General features: G+C 46.2%; 1 protein-coding gene across 4 annotated transcripts in view; it reads right to left on the minus strand.

Moving 5' to 3' along the window:
• Positions 1-18,961, minus strand: part of LOC146073577 (uncharacterized) — a 114,860-nt gene that overhangs the window by 14,000 nt on the left and 81,899 nt on the right. For all 4 annotated transcript variants that reach the window (XM_083180816.1, XM_083180813.1, XM_083180814.1 and 1 more), the window contains 2 exons: positions 7,948-8,058; positions 7,268-7,387 (listed from right to left, as the gene is read on the minus strand). In XM_083180816.1, the coding sequence (XP_083036942.1) occupies positions 7,268-7,387; positions 7,948-8,058 (231 nt within the window). The remainder of the gene's footprint in view (positions 1-7,267; positions 7,388-7,947; positions 8,059-18,961) is intronic.

The raw sequence follows: 18,961 nt of genomic DNA on the forward strand, positions 1-18,961 counted from the left end.
CCTAGCGTGGATAATAAATACCGGGACTAATTAATAACCCCCTGAGCCCCTAGTGTGGGTAATAGTTACCAGGACTGATTAATAACCCCCTGAGCCCCTAGTGTGGGTAATAGTCACCGTGACTGTTTAATAACCCCCTGAGCCCCTAGTGTGGATAATAGTTACCAGGACTGAATAATATCCCCCTGAGCCGCTAGTGTGGATAATAGTTACCAGGACTGATTAATAACCCCCTGAGCCCCTAGTGTGGGTAAAAGTTACCAGGACTGATTAATAACCCCCTGAGCCCCTGGTGTGGGTAATAGTTATCAGGACTGATTGATTAATAACCCCCTGTGCCCCTAGTGTGTATAATAGTTACCAGGACTGATTAATAACCCCCTGAGCCCCTAGTGTGGGTAATAGTTACCAGGACTGATTAATAACCCCCTGATCCCCTAGTGTGGGTAATAGTTACCAGGACTGATTAATAATCCCCTGAGCCCCTAGTGTGGATAATAGTTACCAGGACTGATTAATAATCCCCTGAGCCCCTAGTGTGGATAATAGTTACCATGACTGATTAATAACCCCCTGAGCCCCTGGTGTGGATAATAGTTATCAGGACTCATTAAAAACCCCCTGAGCCCCTAGTGTGGGTAATAATTACCAGGACTGATTAATAACCCCCTGAGCCCCTAGTGTGCATAATAGTTACCAGGACTGATTAATAACCCCCTGAGCCCCTAGTGTGGATAATAGTTACCAGGACTGATTAATAACCCCCCTGAGCCCCTAGAGTGGGTAATAGTTACCAGGACTGATTAATAACCCCCCTGAGCCCCTAGAGTGGGTAATAGTTACCAGGACTGATTAATAACCCCCTGAGCCCCTAGTGTGGATAATAGTTACAGGACTGAATAATATCCCCCCTGAGCCCCTAGTGTGGATAATCGTTACCAGGACTGATTAATAACCCACTGAGCCCCTAGTGTGGGTATTAGTTACCGGGACTGATTTATAACCCCCCTGAGCCCCTAGTGTGTGTAATAGTTACCAGGACTGATTAATAACCCCCTGAGCCCCTAGTGTGGGTAATAGTTACCAGGACTGATTAATAACCCCCTGAGCCCCTAGTGTGGATAATAGTTACCAGGACTGATTAATAACCCCCTGAGCCCCTAGTGTGGAAAATAGTTACCAGGACTGATTAAGAACCCCCTAAGCCCCTAGTGTGGGTAATAGTAACCAGGACTGATTAATAATCCCCTGAGCCCCTAGTTAACAGGAATCATTAATAACCCCCTGAGCCCCTAGTGTGGGTAATTGTTACCAGGACTCATTAATAACCCCCTGAGCACCTAGTGAGGGTAATAGTTACCAGGACTGATTAATAAAGCCCTGAGCCCCTAATGTGGGTAATAGTTACCAGGACTGATTAATAACCCCCCTGAGCCCCTAGTGTGTATAATAGTTACCAGGACTGATAACTAACCCCTGAGCCCCTAGTGTGGGTAATAGTTACCAGGACTGATTAATAACCCCCTGAGCCCCTAGTGTGGGTAATAGTTACCGTGACTGTTTAATAACCCCCTGAGCCCCTAGTGTGGATAATAGTTACCAGGACTGAATAATATCCCCCTGAGCCCCTAGTGTGGATAATAGTTACCAGGACTGATTAATAACCCCCTGAGCCCCTAGTGTGGGTAATAGTTACCAGGACTGATTAATAACCCCCTGAGCCCCTGGTGTGGGTAATAGTTATCAGGACTGATTGATTAATAACCCCCTGAGCCCCTAGTGTGTATAATAGTTACCAGGACTGATTAATAACCCCCTGAGCCCCTAGTGTGGGTAACAGTTACCAGGACTGATTAATAACCCTCTGAGCCCCTAGTGTGGGTACTAGTTACCAGGACTGATTAATAACCCCCTGAGCCCCTAGTGTGGGTAACAGTTACCAGGACTGATTAATAATCCCCTGAGCCGCTAGTGTGGGTACTAGTTACCAGGACTGATTAATAACCCCCCTGAGCCCCTAGTGTGGATAATAGTTACCAGGACTGATTAATAATCCCCTGAGCCCCTAGTGTGGATAATAGTTACCAGGACTGATTAATAACCCCCTGAGCCCCTAGTGTGGGTAATAATTACCAGGACTGATTAATAACACCCTGAGCCCCTATTGTGGATAATACTTACCAGGGCTGATTAATAACCCCCTGAGCCCCTAGTGTGGATAATAGTTACCAGGACTGATTAATAACCCCCTGAGCCCCTAGTGTGGATAATAGTTACCAGGACTGATTAATAACCCCCCTGAGCCCCTAGAGTGGGTAATAGTTACCAGGACTGATTAATAACCCCCTGAGCCCCTAGTGTGGATAATAGTTACAGGACTGAATAATATCCCCCCTGAGCCCCTAGTGTGGATAATAGTTACCAGGACTGATTAATAACCCCCTGAACCCCTAGTGTGGGAAATAGTTACCAGGACTGATTAATAACCCCCCTAACCCCTTAGTGTGTATAATAGTTACCAGGACTGATTAATAACCCCCTGAGCCCCTAGTGTGGGTAATAGTTACCTGGACTGATTAATAACCCCCTGAGCCTCTAGTGTGGGTAATAGTTACCAGGACGGATTAATAACCCCCTGAGCCCCTAGTGTGGATAATAGTTACCAGGACTGATTAATAACCCCCTGAGCCCCTAGTGTGGATAATAGTTACCATGACTGATTAATAACCCCCTGAGCCCCTAGTGTGGATAATAGTTACCAGGACTCATTAATAACCCCCGGAGCCCCTAGTGTTGGTAATAGTTACCAGGACTGATTAATAACCCCCTGAGCCCCTATTGTGGATAATACTTACCAGGGCTGACTAATAACCCCCTGAGCTCCTAGTGTGGATAATAGGTACCAGGACTGATTATTAACCCTCTGAGCCCCTAGTGTGGATAATAGTTACCAGGACTGATTAATAACCCCTTGAGCCCCTAGTGTGGATAATAGTTACCAGGACTGATTAATAACCCCCCTGAGCCCCTAGAGTGGGTAATCGTTACCAGGACTGATTAATAACCCCCTGAGCCCCTAGTGTGGATAATAGTTACAGGACTGAATAATATCCCCCCTGAGCCCCTAGTGTGGATAATAGTTACTAGGACTGATTAATAACCCCCTGAGCCCCTAGTGTGGGTAATAGTTACCGGGACTGATTTATAACCCCCCTGAGCCCCTAGTGTGTATAATAGTTACCAGGACTGATTAATAACCCCCTGAGCCCCTAGTGTGGGTAATAGTTACCAGGACTGATTAATAACCCCCTGAGCCCCTAGTGTGGATAATAGTTACCAGGACTGATTAATAACCCCCTGAGCCCCTAGTGTGGATAATAGTTACCAGGACTGATTAAGAACCCCCTAAGCCCCTAGTGTGGGTAATAGTAACCAGGAGTGATTAATAATCCCCTGAGCCCCTAGTGTGGGTAATAGTTACCGGGACTGATTAATAACCCCCTGAGCCCCTAGTGTGGGTACTAGTTACCAGGACTGATTAATAACCCCCTGAGCCCCTAGTGTGGGTAACAGTTACAAGGACTGATTAATAACCCCATGAGCCTCTAGTGTGGGTAACAGTTACCAGGACTGATTAATAACCCCCTGAGCCGCTAGTGTGGGTACTAGTTACCAGGACTGATTAATAACCCCCCTGAGCCCCTAGTGTGGATAATAGTTACCAGGACTGATTAATAATCCCCTGAGCCCCTAGTGTGGATAATAGTTACCAGGACTGATTAATAACCCCCTGAGCCCCTAGTGTGGATAATAGTTACCATGACTGATTAATAACCCCCTGAGCCCCTAGTGTGGATAATAGTTACCAGGACTCATTAATAACCCCCGGAGCCCCTAGTGTTGGTAATAGTTACCAGGACTGATTAATAACCCCCTGAGCCCCTATTGTGGATAATACTTACCAGGGCTGACTAATAACCCCCTGAGCTCCTAGTGTGGATAATAGGTACCAGGACTGATTATTAACCCCCTGAGCCCCTAGTGTGGATAATAGTTACCAGGACTGATTAATAACCCCCCTGAGCCCCTAGAGTGGGTAATCGTTACCAGGACTGATTAATAACCCCCTGAGCCCCTAGTGTGGATAATAGTTACAGGACTGAATAATATCCCCCCTGAGCCCCTAGTGTGGATAATAGTTACTAGGACTGATTAATAACCCCCTGAGCCCCTAGTGTGGGTAATAGTTACCAGGACTGATTAATAACCCCCTGAGCCCCTAGTGTGGATAATAGTTACCAGGACTGATTAATAACCCCCTGAGCCCCTAGTGTGGATAATAGTTACCAGGACTGATTAAGAACCCCCTAAGCCCCTAGTGTGGGTAATAGTAACCAGGAGTGATTAATAATCCCCTGAGCCCCTAGTGTGGGTAATAGTTACCGGGACTGATTTATAACCCCCCTGAGCCCCTAGTGTGTATAATAGTTACCAGGACTGATTAATAACCCCCTGAGCCCCTAGTGTGGGTAATAGTTACCAGGACTGATTAATAACCCCCTGAGCCCCTAGTGTGGATAATAGTTACCAGGACTGATTAAGAACCCCCTGAGCCCCTAGTGTGGGTAATAGTAACCAGGAGTGATTAATAATCCCCTGAGCCCCTAGTGTGGGTAATAGTTAACAGGAATCATTAATAACCCCCTGATCCCCTAGTGTGGGTAATTGTTACCAGGACTCATTAATAACCCCCTGAGCACCTAGTGAGGGTAATAGTTACCAGGACTGATTAATAAAGCCCTGAGCCCCTAATGTGGGTAATAGTTACCAGGACTGATTAATAACCCCCTGAGCCCCTATTGTGGATAATAGTTACCAGGACTGATTAATAACCCCCTGAGCCCCTAGTGTGGATAATAGTTACCAGGACTGATCAATAACCCCCTGAGCCTCTAGAGTGGGTAATAGTTACCAGGACTGATTAATAACCCCCTGAGCCCCTAGTGTGGGTAATAGTTACCAGGACTGATTAATAACCCCCCTGACCCCTTAGTGTGTATAATAGTTACCAGGACTGATCAATAACCCCCTGAGCCCCTAGAGTGGGTAATAGTTACCAGGACTGATTAATAACCCCCTGAGCCCCTAGTGTGGGTAATAGTTACCAGGACTGATTAATAACCCCCCTGACCCCTTAGTGTGTATAATAGTTACCAGGACTGATTAATAACCCACTGAGCCCCTAGTGTGGGTAATAGTTACCTGGACTGATTAATAACCCCCTGAGCCTCTAGTGTGGGTAATAGTTACCAGGACTGATTAATAACCCCCTGAGCCTCTAGTGTGGATAATAGTTACCAGGACTGATTAATAACCCCCTGGGCCCCTAGCGTGGATAATAAATACCGGGACTGATTAATAACCCCCTGAGCACCTAGTGTGGGTAATAGTTACCAAGACTGATTAATAACCCCCTGAGCCCGTAGTGTGGATAATAGTTAGCAGGACTGATTAATAACCCCCTGAGCCCCTAGTGTGGATAATAGTTACCAGGACTGATTAATAACCCCTGAGCCCCTAGTGTGGGTAATAGTTACCAGGACTGATTAATAACCCCCTGAGCCCCTAGTGTGGGTAATAGTTACCAGGACTGATTAATAACCCCCTGAGCCCCTAGTGTGGGTAATAGTTACCAGGACTGATTAATAACCCCCTGAGCCCCTAGTGTGGGTAATAGTTACCAGGACTGATTAATAACCCCCCTGAGCCCCTAGTGTGTATAATAGTTACCAGGACTGATTAATAACCCCCTGAGTGCCTAGTGTGGGTAATAGTTACCAGGACTGATTAAGAACCCACTGAGCCCCTAGTGTGGGTAATAGTTACCAGGACTGATTAATAACCCTCTGAGCCCCTAGTGTGGGTACTAGTCACCAGGACTGATTAATAACCCCCTGGGCCCCTAGCGTGGATAATAAATACCGGGACTAATTAATAACCCCTGAGCACCTAGTGTGGGTAATAGTCACCAGGACTGATTATTAACCCCCTGATCCCCTAGTGTGGGTAATAGTTACCAGGACTGATTAATAACCCCCTGAGCCCCTAGTGTGGGTAATATTTACCAGGACTGATTATTAACCCCCTGAGCCCCTAGTGTGGGTAATAGTTACCAGGACTGATTAATAACCCCCTGAGCCCCTAGTGTGGGTAATAGTTACCAGGACTGATTAATAACCCCCTGAGCCCCTAGTGTGGATAATAGTTACCCTGACTGATTAATAACCCCCTGAGCCCCTAGTGTGGATAATAGTTACCAGGACTGAATAATATCCCCCTGAGCCCCTAGTGTGGATAATAGTTACCAGGACTGATTAATAACCCCCTGAGCCCCTAGTGTGGGTAATAGTTACCAGGACTGATTAATAACCCCCTGAGCCCCTAGTGTGGGTAATAGTTACCAGGACTGATTAATAACCCCCTGAGCCCCTAGTGTGGGTAATAGTAACCAGGACTGATTAATAACCCCCTGAGCCCCTAGTGTGGGTAATAGTTACCAGGACTGATTAATAACCCCCTGAGCCCCTAGTGTGGGTAATAGTTACCAGGACTGATTAATAACCCCCTGAGCCCCTAGTGTGGGTAATAGTAACCAGGACTGATTAATAACCCCCTGAGCCCCTAGTGTGGGTAATAGTTACCAGGACTGATTAATAACCCCCTGAGCCCCTAGTGTGGGTAATAGTTACCAGGACTGATTAATAACCCCCTGAGCCCCTAGTGTGGGTAATAGTAACCAGGACTGATTAATATCCCTTATTTATAGTGTGTATAGGGAAAAGAAAAGAGATGATCTATTCTCTAGACACTAAATACGACTACAATAAAAATAACTTTATTAGGTATATTCTAAAATTACCTTTTCAACTTCAAATACAGACAGGTGCAGAAAATAAAGTGTGATTTAAAATGAAGCTGTGTGTTATTGCCTCGATGTGTGTGTAATTTCAATCATGTACCATTAAACTGTTCCTTATTCAGACAAAGTATGTCCCATCGGCACACCTGGACCGATGTTATCCGTGGGATTATTTCCAACTTGTCTAATAGCAATTAGTGGGTTGATATGGTTTAACAGTATAGGGTGGATCACCTTAATTATTAAAGATGTACAGTGTATTTACACGATGAGATATCCAAGATATCCAGCCCAGAGACAGTGTTACTCTTTATTAGAGTTATACAATGTGTTCAAAGGGAATCTCACCTCGGTGCCGATGATGATTGGACGGACGTACAGGCTGCTCACGGTGGAGTCCGGGACCCAGTCTCTGTCCACGTCTATCAGTTTACTGATGCATTTCAGAAGCTCCTTCTTATCAAAAGCCTGGAATGAGAACAGAGTGTAAATATGAGTGTACACTCACTGAGTGTCCTGTTATACTCAGGAGAGGCCCTTCAGCCCGGGAATACCACAGGGTGTATCCTCAGCAACGGTACTGTTACCACTCTTACTGCAAAGAATCCGCAGAACCGATATGACCTCTTTACTCCTGGTACCGCCTACACTAATGTGTGACCATGTCCAGCGCTAATACAGATGTATTGCTTACATTGGCCTGGAGTATTCATTTTTTGAGTGCCTCCTATCACTTGGACTTTTTGTTTGCACCTGACAGTGCAAATAGAAGCATAAAGAGTGATATTCAGTCTTAGCAGATGTAGAGATGGTGATATCACAGCTGAATATCCAGATCAAGCAGCCGGGAGCAGGATGTTGGGAGTATGAAGTGAGCTCACTCAAAGCAGTCCCTTGGTTTTCTGTCCTTCTTATATATATCCTTCTCCTATATATATATATATATATATATATATATATATATATATATATATATATATATATATATACACATACACACACACACATATCTGCCCTCTCCCACTTACCGGCAGAGTCATCCGTTTCGCCGATCGCTGCATCCGCTTCATATTGAGTTGGGGTCGGAACAGGCGGATCTTCCCATCTGCTCCCCGATAAGCTTTGAATCCTTCAAAGACCTTCACAGACAGGACAGATCAGAGTTAATGGTTATATATATAGTGCTGCATATTCTGTTACAATACAACAGGAGGAATAATAATCACCTGATTCCGCAGATACCCTGCAGGTGGCGCTAATGTTCGAGGCTTCACCATGACCGGCAGTAAGTGCAATGTAGAGAGAACAATACGCAGCACGGAAGCGCTAAGTGTCACGGATAACTATAGTAAGTGTGACACGTACACTGATATGTAACCCTATGGCTGGGAATGACATAGAGCAGATATGGTCCTTTATTCCCAATACATCATTCATATAGATCACTCCCTTTGTAATTGCAGAGATGATGCCGGAGAGATAGGTCAGATCCTTTATCCTTAGAACTGAGATGAGAAACAGCTTCTTACACAGGAGAAGATATGTACACTGCACTCACACGTCACACACATCACACACGTCACACACGTCACACAGCTTCTTACACAGAAGACGATATGTACACTGCACTCACACGTCACACACATCACACACGTCACACAGCTTCTTACACAGAAGACGATATGTACACTGCACTCACACGTCACACACATCACACACGTCACACAGCATCGTACACAGAAGACGATATGTACCCTGCACTCACATGTCACACAGCATCTTACACAGAAGACGATATGTACCCGGCACTCACATGTCACACAGCATCTTACACAGAAGACGATATGTACCCTGCACTCACATGTCACACAGCATCTTACACAGAAGACGATATGTACCCTGCACTCACATGTCACACAGCATCTTACACAGAAGACGATATGTACCCTGCACTCACATGTCACACAGCATCTTACACAGGAGACGATATGTACCCTGCACTCACATGTCACTCACGTCACACAGCATCTTACACAGGAGACGATATGTACCCTGCACTCACATGTCACACACGTCACACAGCATCTTACACAGGAGACGATATGTACACTGCACTCACATGTCACACAGCATCTTACACAGAAGACGATATGTACCCTGCACTCACATGTCACACAGCATCTTACACAGGAGACGATATGTACCCTGCACTCACATGTCACACACGTCACACAGCATCTTACACAGGAGACGATATGTACCCTGCACTCACATGTCACTCACGTCACACAGCATCTTACACAGGAGACGATATGTACCCTGCACTCACATGTCACACACGTCACACAGCATCTTACACAGGAGACGATATGTACACTGCACTCACATGTCACACAGCATCTTACACAGAAGACGATATGTACCCTGCACTCACATGTCACACAGCATCTTACACAGGAGACGATATGTACCCTGCACTCACATGTCACACACGTCACACAGCATCTTACACAGGAGACGATATGTACCCTGCACTCACATGTCACACACGTCACACAGCATCTTACACAGGAGACGATATGTACACTGCACTCACATGTCACACAGCATCTTACACAGAAGACGATATGTACCCTGCACTCACATGTCACACAGCATCTTACACAGAAGACGATATGTACCCTGCACTCACATGTCACACACGTCACACAGCATCTTACACAGGAGACGATATGTACACTGCACTCACATGTCACACAGCATCTTACACAGAAGACGATATGTACCCTGCACTCACATGTCACACAGCATCTTACACAGAAGACGATATGTACCCTGCACTCACATGTCACACAGCATCTTACACAGACGACGATATGTACCCTGCACTCACATGTCACACAGCATCTTACACAGGAGACGATATGTACACTGCACTCACATGTCACACAGCATCTTACACAGGAGACGATATGTACCCTGCACTCACATGTCACACAGCATCTTACACAGAAGACGATATGTACCCTGCACTCACATGTCACACAGCATCTTACACAGGAGACGATATGTACCCTGCACTCACATGTCACACACGTCACACAGCATCTTACACAGGAGACGATATGTACCCTGCACTCACATGTCACACACGTCACACAGCATCTTACACAGGAGACGATATGTACCCTGCACTCACACGTCACACAGCATCTGACACAGGAGACGATATGTACCCTGCACTCACATGTCACACACGTCACACAGCATCTTACACAGGAGACGATATGTACACTGCACTCACATGTCACACAGCATCTTACACAGGAGACAATATGTACCCTGCACTCACATGTCACACACATCACACAGCATCTTACACAGGAGACGATATGTACCCTGCACACACATGTCACACAGCATCTTACACAGGAGACGATATGTACCCTGCACTCACATGTCACACACGTCACACAGCATCTTACACAGGAGACGATATGTACCCTGCACTCACATGTCACACACGTCACACAGCATCTTACACAGGAGACGATATGTACCCTGCACTCACACGTCACACACGTCACACAGCATCTTACACAGGAGACGATATGTACCCTGCACTCACATGTCACACACGTCACACAGCATCTTACACAGGAGACAATATGTACCCTGCACTCACATGTCACACAGCATCTTACACAGAAGACGATATGTACCCTGCACTCACATGTCACACAGCATCTTACACAGAAGACGATATGTACCCTGCACTCACACGTCACACAGCATCTTACACAGAAGACAATATGTACACTGCACACACACGTCACACACATCTTACACAGAAGACAATATGTACACTGCACTCACATGTCACACACGTCACACAGCTTCTTACACAAGAGACGATATGTACACTGCACTCACACGTCACACATGTCACACACGTCACACACGTCACACACGTCACACACGTCACACACGTCACACACGTCACACAGCTTCTTACACAGAAGATGATATGTACCCTGCACTCACATGTCACACACATCACACAGCTTCTTACACAGGAGACGATATGTACACTGCACTCACACGTCACACAGCTTGTTACACAGGAGACGATATGTACACTGCACTCACATGTCACACACAGTATCTTACACAGAAGATGATATGTACCCTGCACACACACGTCACACATGTCACACACGTCACACACGTCACACACGTCACACAGCTTCTTACACAGAAGATGATATGTACACTGCACACACACGTCACACAGCATCTTACACAGGAGACGATATGTACCCTGCACACACATGTCACACAGCATCTTACACAGGAGACGATATGTACCCTGCACTCACATGTCACACACGTCACACAGCATCTTACACAGGAGACGATATGTACCCTGCACTCACATGTCACACACGTCACACAGCATCTTACACAGGAGACGATATGTACCCTGCACTCACATGTCACACACGTCACACAGCATCTTACACAGGAGACGATATGTACCCTGCACTCACACGTCACACACGTCACACAGCATCTTACACAGGAGACGATATGTACCCTGCACTCACATGTCACACACGTCACACAGCATCTTACACAGGAGACAATATGTACCCTGCACTCACATGTCACACAGCATCTTACACAGAAGACGATATGTACCCTGCACTCACATGTCACACAGCATCTTACACAGAAGACGATATGTACCCTGCACTCACACGTCACACAGCATCTTACACAGAAGACAATATGTACACTGCACACACACGTCACACACATCTTACACAGAAGACAATATGTACACTGCACTCACATGTCACACACGTCACACAGCTTCTTACACAAGAGACGATATGTACACTGCACTCACACGTCACACATGTCACACACGTCACACACGTCACACACGTCACACACGTCACACACGTCACACAGCTTCTTACACAGAAGATGATATGTACCCTGCACTCACATGTCACACACATCACACAGCTTCTTACACAGGAGACGATATGTACACTGCACTCACACGTCACACAGCTTGTTACACAGGAGACGATATGTACACTGCACTCACATGTCACACACAGTATCTTACACAGAAGATGATATGTACCCTGCACACACACGTCACACATGTCACACACGTCACACAGCTTCTTACACAGAAGATGATATGTACACTGCACACACACGTCACACAGCATCTTACACAGGAGACGATATGTACACTATACTCACACGTCACACAGCATCTTACACAGGAGACGATATGTACCCTGCACTCACATGTCACACAGCATCTTACACCGAAGACGATATGTACACTGCACTCACATGTCACACACGTCACACAGCATCTTACACAGAAGACAATATGTACACTGCACACACACGTCACACACATCTTACACAGAAGACAATATGTACACTGCACTCACATGTCACACACGTCACACAGCTTCTTACACAGGAGACGATATGTACACTGCACTCACACGTCACACAGCTTGTTACACAGGAGACGATATGTACACTGCACTCACATGTCACACACAGTATCTAACACAGAAGATGATATGTACCCTGCACACACACGTCACACACGTCACACAGCTTCTTACACAGAAGATGATATGTACCCTGCACACACACGTCACACACGTCACACAGCTTCTTACACAGAAGATGATATGTACCCTGCACTCACATGTCACACACATCACACAGCTTCTTACACAGGAGACGATATGTACACTGCACTCACACGTCACACAGCTTGTTACACAGGAGACGATATGTACACTGCACTCACATGTCACACACAGTATCTAACACAGAAGATGATATGTACCCTGCACACACACGTCACACACGTCACACAGCTTCTTACACAGAAGATGATATGTACCCTGCACACACACGTCACACACGTCACACAGCTTCTTACACAGAAGATGATATGTACCCTGCACTCACATGTCACACACATCACACAGCTTCTTACACAGGAGACGATATGTACACTGCACTCACACGTCACACAGCTTGTTACACAGGAGACGATATGTACACTGCACTCACATGTCACACACAGTATCTAACACAGAAGATGATATGTACCCTGCACACACACGTCACACACGTCACACAGCTTCTTACACAGAAGATGATATGTACCCTGCACACACACGTCACACACGTCACACAGCTTCTTACACAGAAGATGATATGTACCCTGCACTCACATGTCACACACATCACACACGTCACACACGTCACACAGCTTCTTACACAGAAGATGATATGTACACTGCACTCACACGTCACACACATCACACAGCTTCTTACACAGAAGATGACATGTACCCTGCACTCACACGTCACACACGTCACACACATCACACACGTCACACAGCTTCTTACACAGAAGATGACATGTACCCTGCACTCACACGTCACACACAACACACATGTCACACACGTCACAAAGCTTCTTACACAGAAGATGATATGTACACTGCACTCACACGTCACACACATCACACACGTCACACAGAAGACGATATATATCCTGCACTCACATGTCACACACATCACACGTCACACAGCTTCTTACACAGAAGATGATATGTACCCTGCACTCACACGTCACACACATCACACATCTCACACATGTCACACACGTCACACACGTCACACACGTCACACACGTCACACAGCTTCTTACACAGAAGACGATATGTACCCTGCACTCACATGTCACACAGCATCTTACACAGAAGACGATATGTACACTGCACTCACATGTCACACACGTCACACAGCATCTTACACAGAAGACAATATGTACACTGCACACACACGTCACACACATCTTACACAGAAGACAATATGTACACTGCACTCACATGTCACACACGTCACACAGCTTCTTACACAGGAGACGATATGTACACTGCACTCACATGTCACACACGTCACACATGTCACACACGTCACACAGCTTCTTACACAGAAGATGATATGTACCCTGCACTCACATGTCACACACATCACACAGCTTCTTACACAGGAGACGATATGTACACTGCACTCACACGTCACACAGCTTGTTACACAGGAGACGATATGTACACTGCACTCACATGTCACACACAGTATCTAACACAGAAGATGATATGTACCCTGCACACACACGTCACACACGTCACACATGTCACACAGCTTCTTACACAGAAGATGATATGTACCCTGCACACACACGTCACACACGTCACACAGCTTCTTACACAGAAGATGATATGTACCCTGCACTCACATGTCACACACGTCACACACGTCACACACGTCACACACCTTCTTACACAGAAGATGATATGTACACTGCACTCACACGTCACACACGTCACACACATCACACAGCTTCTTACACAGAAGATGACATGTACCCTGCACTCACACGTCACACACGTCACACACATCACACATGTCAAACACGTCACACAGCTTCTTACACAGAAGATGACATGTACCCTGCACTCACACGTCACACACGTCACACACAACACACGTCACACACGTCACACAGCTTCTTACACAGAAGATGATATGTACACTGCACTCACACGTCACACACATCACACACGTCACACATGTCACACACAAGACGATATATATCCTGCACTCACATGTCACACACATCACACATGTCACACAGCTTCTTACACAGAAGATGATATGTACCCTGCACTCACACGTCACACACATCACACATGTCACACATGTCACACACGTCACACACGTCACACAGAAGACGATATGTACCCTGCACTCACATGTCACACACATCACACATGTCACACAGCTTCTTACACAGAAGATGATATGTACCCTGCACTCACACGTCACACACATCACACATGTCACACAGCTTCTTACACAGAAGATGATATGTACCTGCACTCACACGTCACACACATCACACATGTCACACACGTCACACACGTCACACAGCATCTTACACAGGAGACAATATGTACACTGCACTCACATGGCACACACGTCACACAGCATCTTACACAGGAGACGATATGTACACTGCACTCACACAGCATCTTACACAGGAGACAATATGTACACTGCACTCACATGTCACACACGTCATACAGCATCTTACACAAGAGACGATATGTACCCTGCACTCACATGTCACACACGTCATACAGCATCTTACACAGGAGACAATATGTACACTGCACTCACATGTCACACACGTCATACAGCATCTTACACAGGAGACGATATGTACCCTGCACTCACATGTCACACACGTCATACAGCATCTTACACAGGAGACGATATGTACACTGCACTCACATGTCACACACGTCACACAGCTTCTTACACAGAAGACGATATGTACACTGCACTCACACGTCACACAGCATCTTACACAGGAGACGATATGTACCCTGCACTCACATGTCACACACGTCACACAGCATCTTACACAGGAGACAATATGTACACTGCACTCACATGTCACACACGTCACACAGCTTCTTACACAGGAGACGATATGTACCCTGCACTCACATGTCACACACGTCACACAGCATCTTACACAGGAGACGATATGTACCCTGCACTCACATGTCACACACGTCACACAGCATCTTACACAGGAGACGATATGTACCCTGCACTCACATGTCACACACGTCACACAGCATCTTACACAGGAGACGATATGTACACTGCACTCACATGTCACACACGTCACACAGCTTCTTACACAGGAGACGATATGTACCCTGCACTCACACGTCACACAGCATCTTACACAGGAGACGATATGTACACTGCACTCACACGTCACACATGTCACACAGCATCTTACACAGGAGACGATATGTACCCTGCACTCACACGTCACACACGTCACACAGCATCTTACACAGGAGACGATGGGCCAAATGTAATAGGGTGAGAGTTTCAGAAAGTGAGAGATTTTGGGAGAGTTTTCCCATGTTTTTTAAAGCAGCAATCAATTACACTGCAAATTCAACCTGGTTTTGCAGTGTAATTGATTGCTGCTTTAAAAAACATGGGAAAACTCTCCCAAAATCTCTCATTTTCTGAAACTCTCACCCTATTACATTTGCCCCGATATGTACACTGCACTCACATGTCACACAGCATCTTACACAGGAGACAATATGTACCCTGCACTCACACGTCACACAGCATCTTACACAGGAGACGATATGTACCCTGCACTCACACGTCACACAGCATCTTACACAGGAGACGATATGTACCCTGCACTCACACGTCACACAGCATCTTACACAGGAGACGATATGTACCCTGCACTCACATGTCACACACGTCACACAGCATCTTACACAGGAGACGATATGTACACTGCACTCACATGTCACACACGTCACACCGCATCTTACACAGGAGACGATATGTACACTGCACTCACATGTCACACAGCTTCTTACACAGGAGATGATATGTACACTGCACTCACACGTCACACAGCATCTTACACAGGAGACGATATGTACCCTGCACTCACACACCATCTTACACAGGAGACGATATGTACACTGCACTCACATGTCACACACGTCACACAGCTTCTTACACAGGAGACGATATGTACACTGCACTCACACGTCACACAGCATCTTACACAGGAGACGATATGTACCCTGCACTCACACGTCACACAGCGTCTTACATAGAAGATGATATGTACACTGCACTCACACGTCATACAGCTTCTTACACAGGAGACGATATGTACACTGCACTCACATGTCACACACGTCACACAGCTTCTTACACAGGAGACGATATGTACACTGCACACTCACACGTCACACAGCATCTTACACAGGAGACGATATGTACACTGCACACACACACGTCACACACGTCACACAGCGTCTTACATAGAAGATGATATGTACACTGCACTCACACGTCATACAGCTTCTTACACAGGAGACGATATGTACACTGCACTCACATGTCACACACGTCACACAGCTTCTTACACAGGAGATGATATGTACACTGCACTCACACGTCACACAGCATCTTACACAGGAGACGATATGTACCCTGCACTCACACGTCACACACGTCACACAGCATCTTACACAGGAGACGATATGTACACTGCACTCACATGTCACACACGTCACACAGCTTCTCACACAGGAGACGATATGTACACTGCACTCACATGTCACACACGTCACACAGCATCTTACACAGGAGACGATATGTACCCTGCACTCACACGTCACACACGTCACACAGCATCTTACACAGGAGACGATATGTACCCTGCACTCACACGTCACACACGTCACACAGCATCTTACACAGGAGACGATATGTACACTGCACTCACATGTCACACACGTCATACAGCTTCTCACACAGGAGACGATATGTACACTGCACTCACACGTCACACAGCATCTTACACAGGAGACGATATGTACCCTGCACTCACACGTCACACAGCGTCTTACATAGAAGATGATATGTACACTGCACTCACACGTCATACAGCTTCTTACACAGGAGACGATATGTACACTGCACTCACATGTCACACACGTCACACAGCTTCTTACACAGGAGACGATATGTACACTGCACACACACACACGTCACACAGCTTCTTACACAGAAGACGATATGTACACTGCACTCACACGTCACACAGCTTCTTACACAGGAGACGATATGTACCCTGCACTCACACGTCACATAGTTTCTTACACAGGAGACGATATGTACACTGCACTCACATGTCACACATGTCACACAGCTTCTTACACAGGAGACGATATGTACACTGCACTCACATGTCACACAGCATCTTACACAGGAGATGATATGTACACTGCACTCACATGTCACACACGTCACACAGCTTCTTACACAGGAGATGATATGTACACTGCAATCACATGTCACACACGTCACACAGCTTCTTACACAGGAGATGATATGTACACTGCACTCACATGTCACACAGCATCTTACACAGGAGACGATATGTACACTGCACTCACATGTCACACACGTCACACACGTCACACATGTCACACAGCATCTTACACAGGAGACGATATGTACACTGCACTCACATGTCACACACGTCACACACGTCACACATGTCACACAGCATCTTACACAGGAGACGATATGTACACTGCACTCACATGTCACACACGTCACACAGCATCTTACACAGGAGACGATATGTACACTGCACTCACATGTCACACACGTCACACAGCATCTTACACAGGAGACGATATGTACCCTGCACACACACGTCACACAGGAGACGATATGTACCCTGCACACACACACGTCACACATGTCACACAGCTTCTTACACAGGAGACGATATGTACACTGCACTCACATGTCACACATGTCACACAGCTTCTTACACAGGAGACGATATGTACACTGCACTCACATGTCACACATGTCACACACAGCATCTTACACAGGAGACGATATGTACACTGCACTCACATGTCACACACGTCACACATGTCACACAGCATCTTACACAGGAGACGATATGTACACTGCACTCACATGTCACACACGTCACACAGCATCTTACACAGGAGACGATATGTACACTGCACTCACATGTCACACACGTCACACAGCATCTTACACAGGAGACGATATGTACCCTGCACACACACGTCACACACGTCACACACGAGACGATATGTACCCTGCACACACGTCACACATGTCACACAGCTTCTTACACAGGAGACGATATGTACACTGCACTCACATGTCACACATGTCACACAGCTTCTTACACAGGAGACGATATGTACACTGCACTCACATGTCACACACGTCACACAGCTTTTTACACAGGAGACAATATGTACACTGCACTCACATGTCACACATGTCACACAC

Source organism: Crinia signifera, chromosome 4 (assembly GCF_055691185.1).
Source record: "Crinia signifera chromosome 4, ASM5569118v1, whole genome shotgun sequence".
Lineage (NCBI taxonomy): Eukaryota > Metazoa > Chordata > Amphibia > Anura > Myobatrachidae > Crinia > Crinia signifera.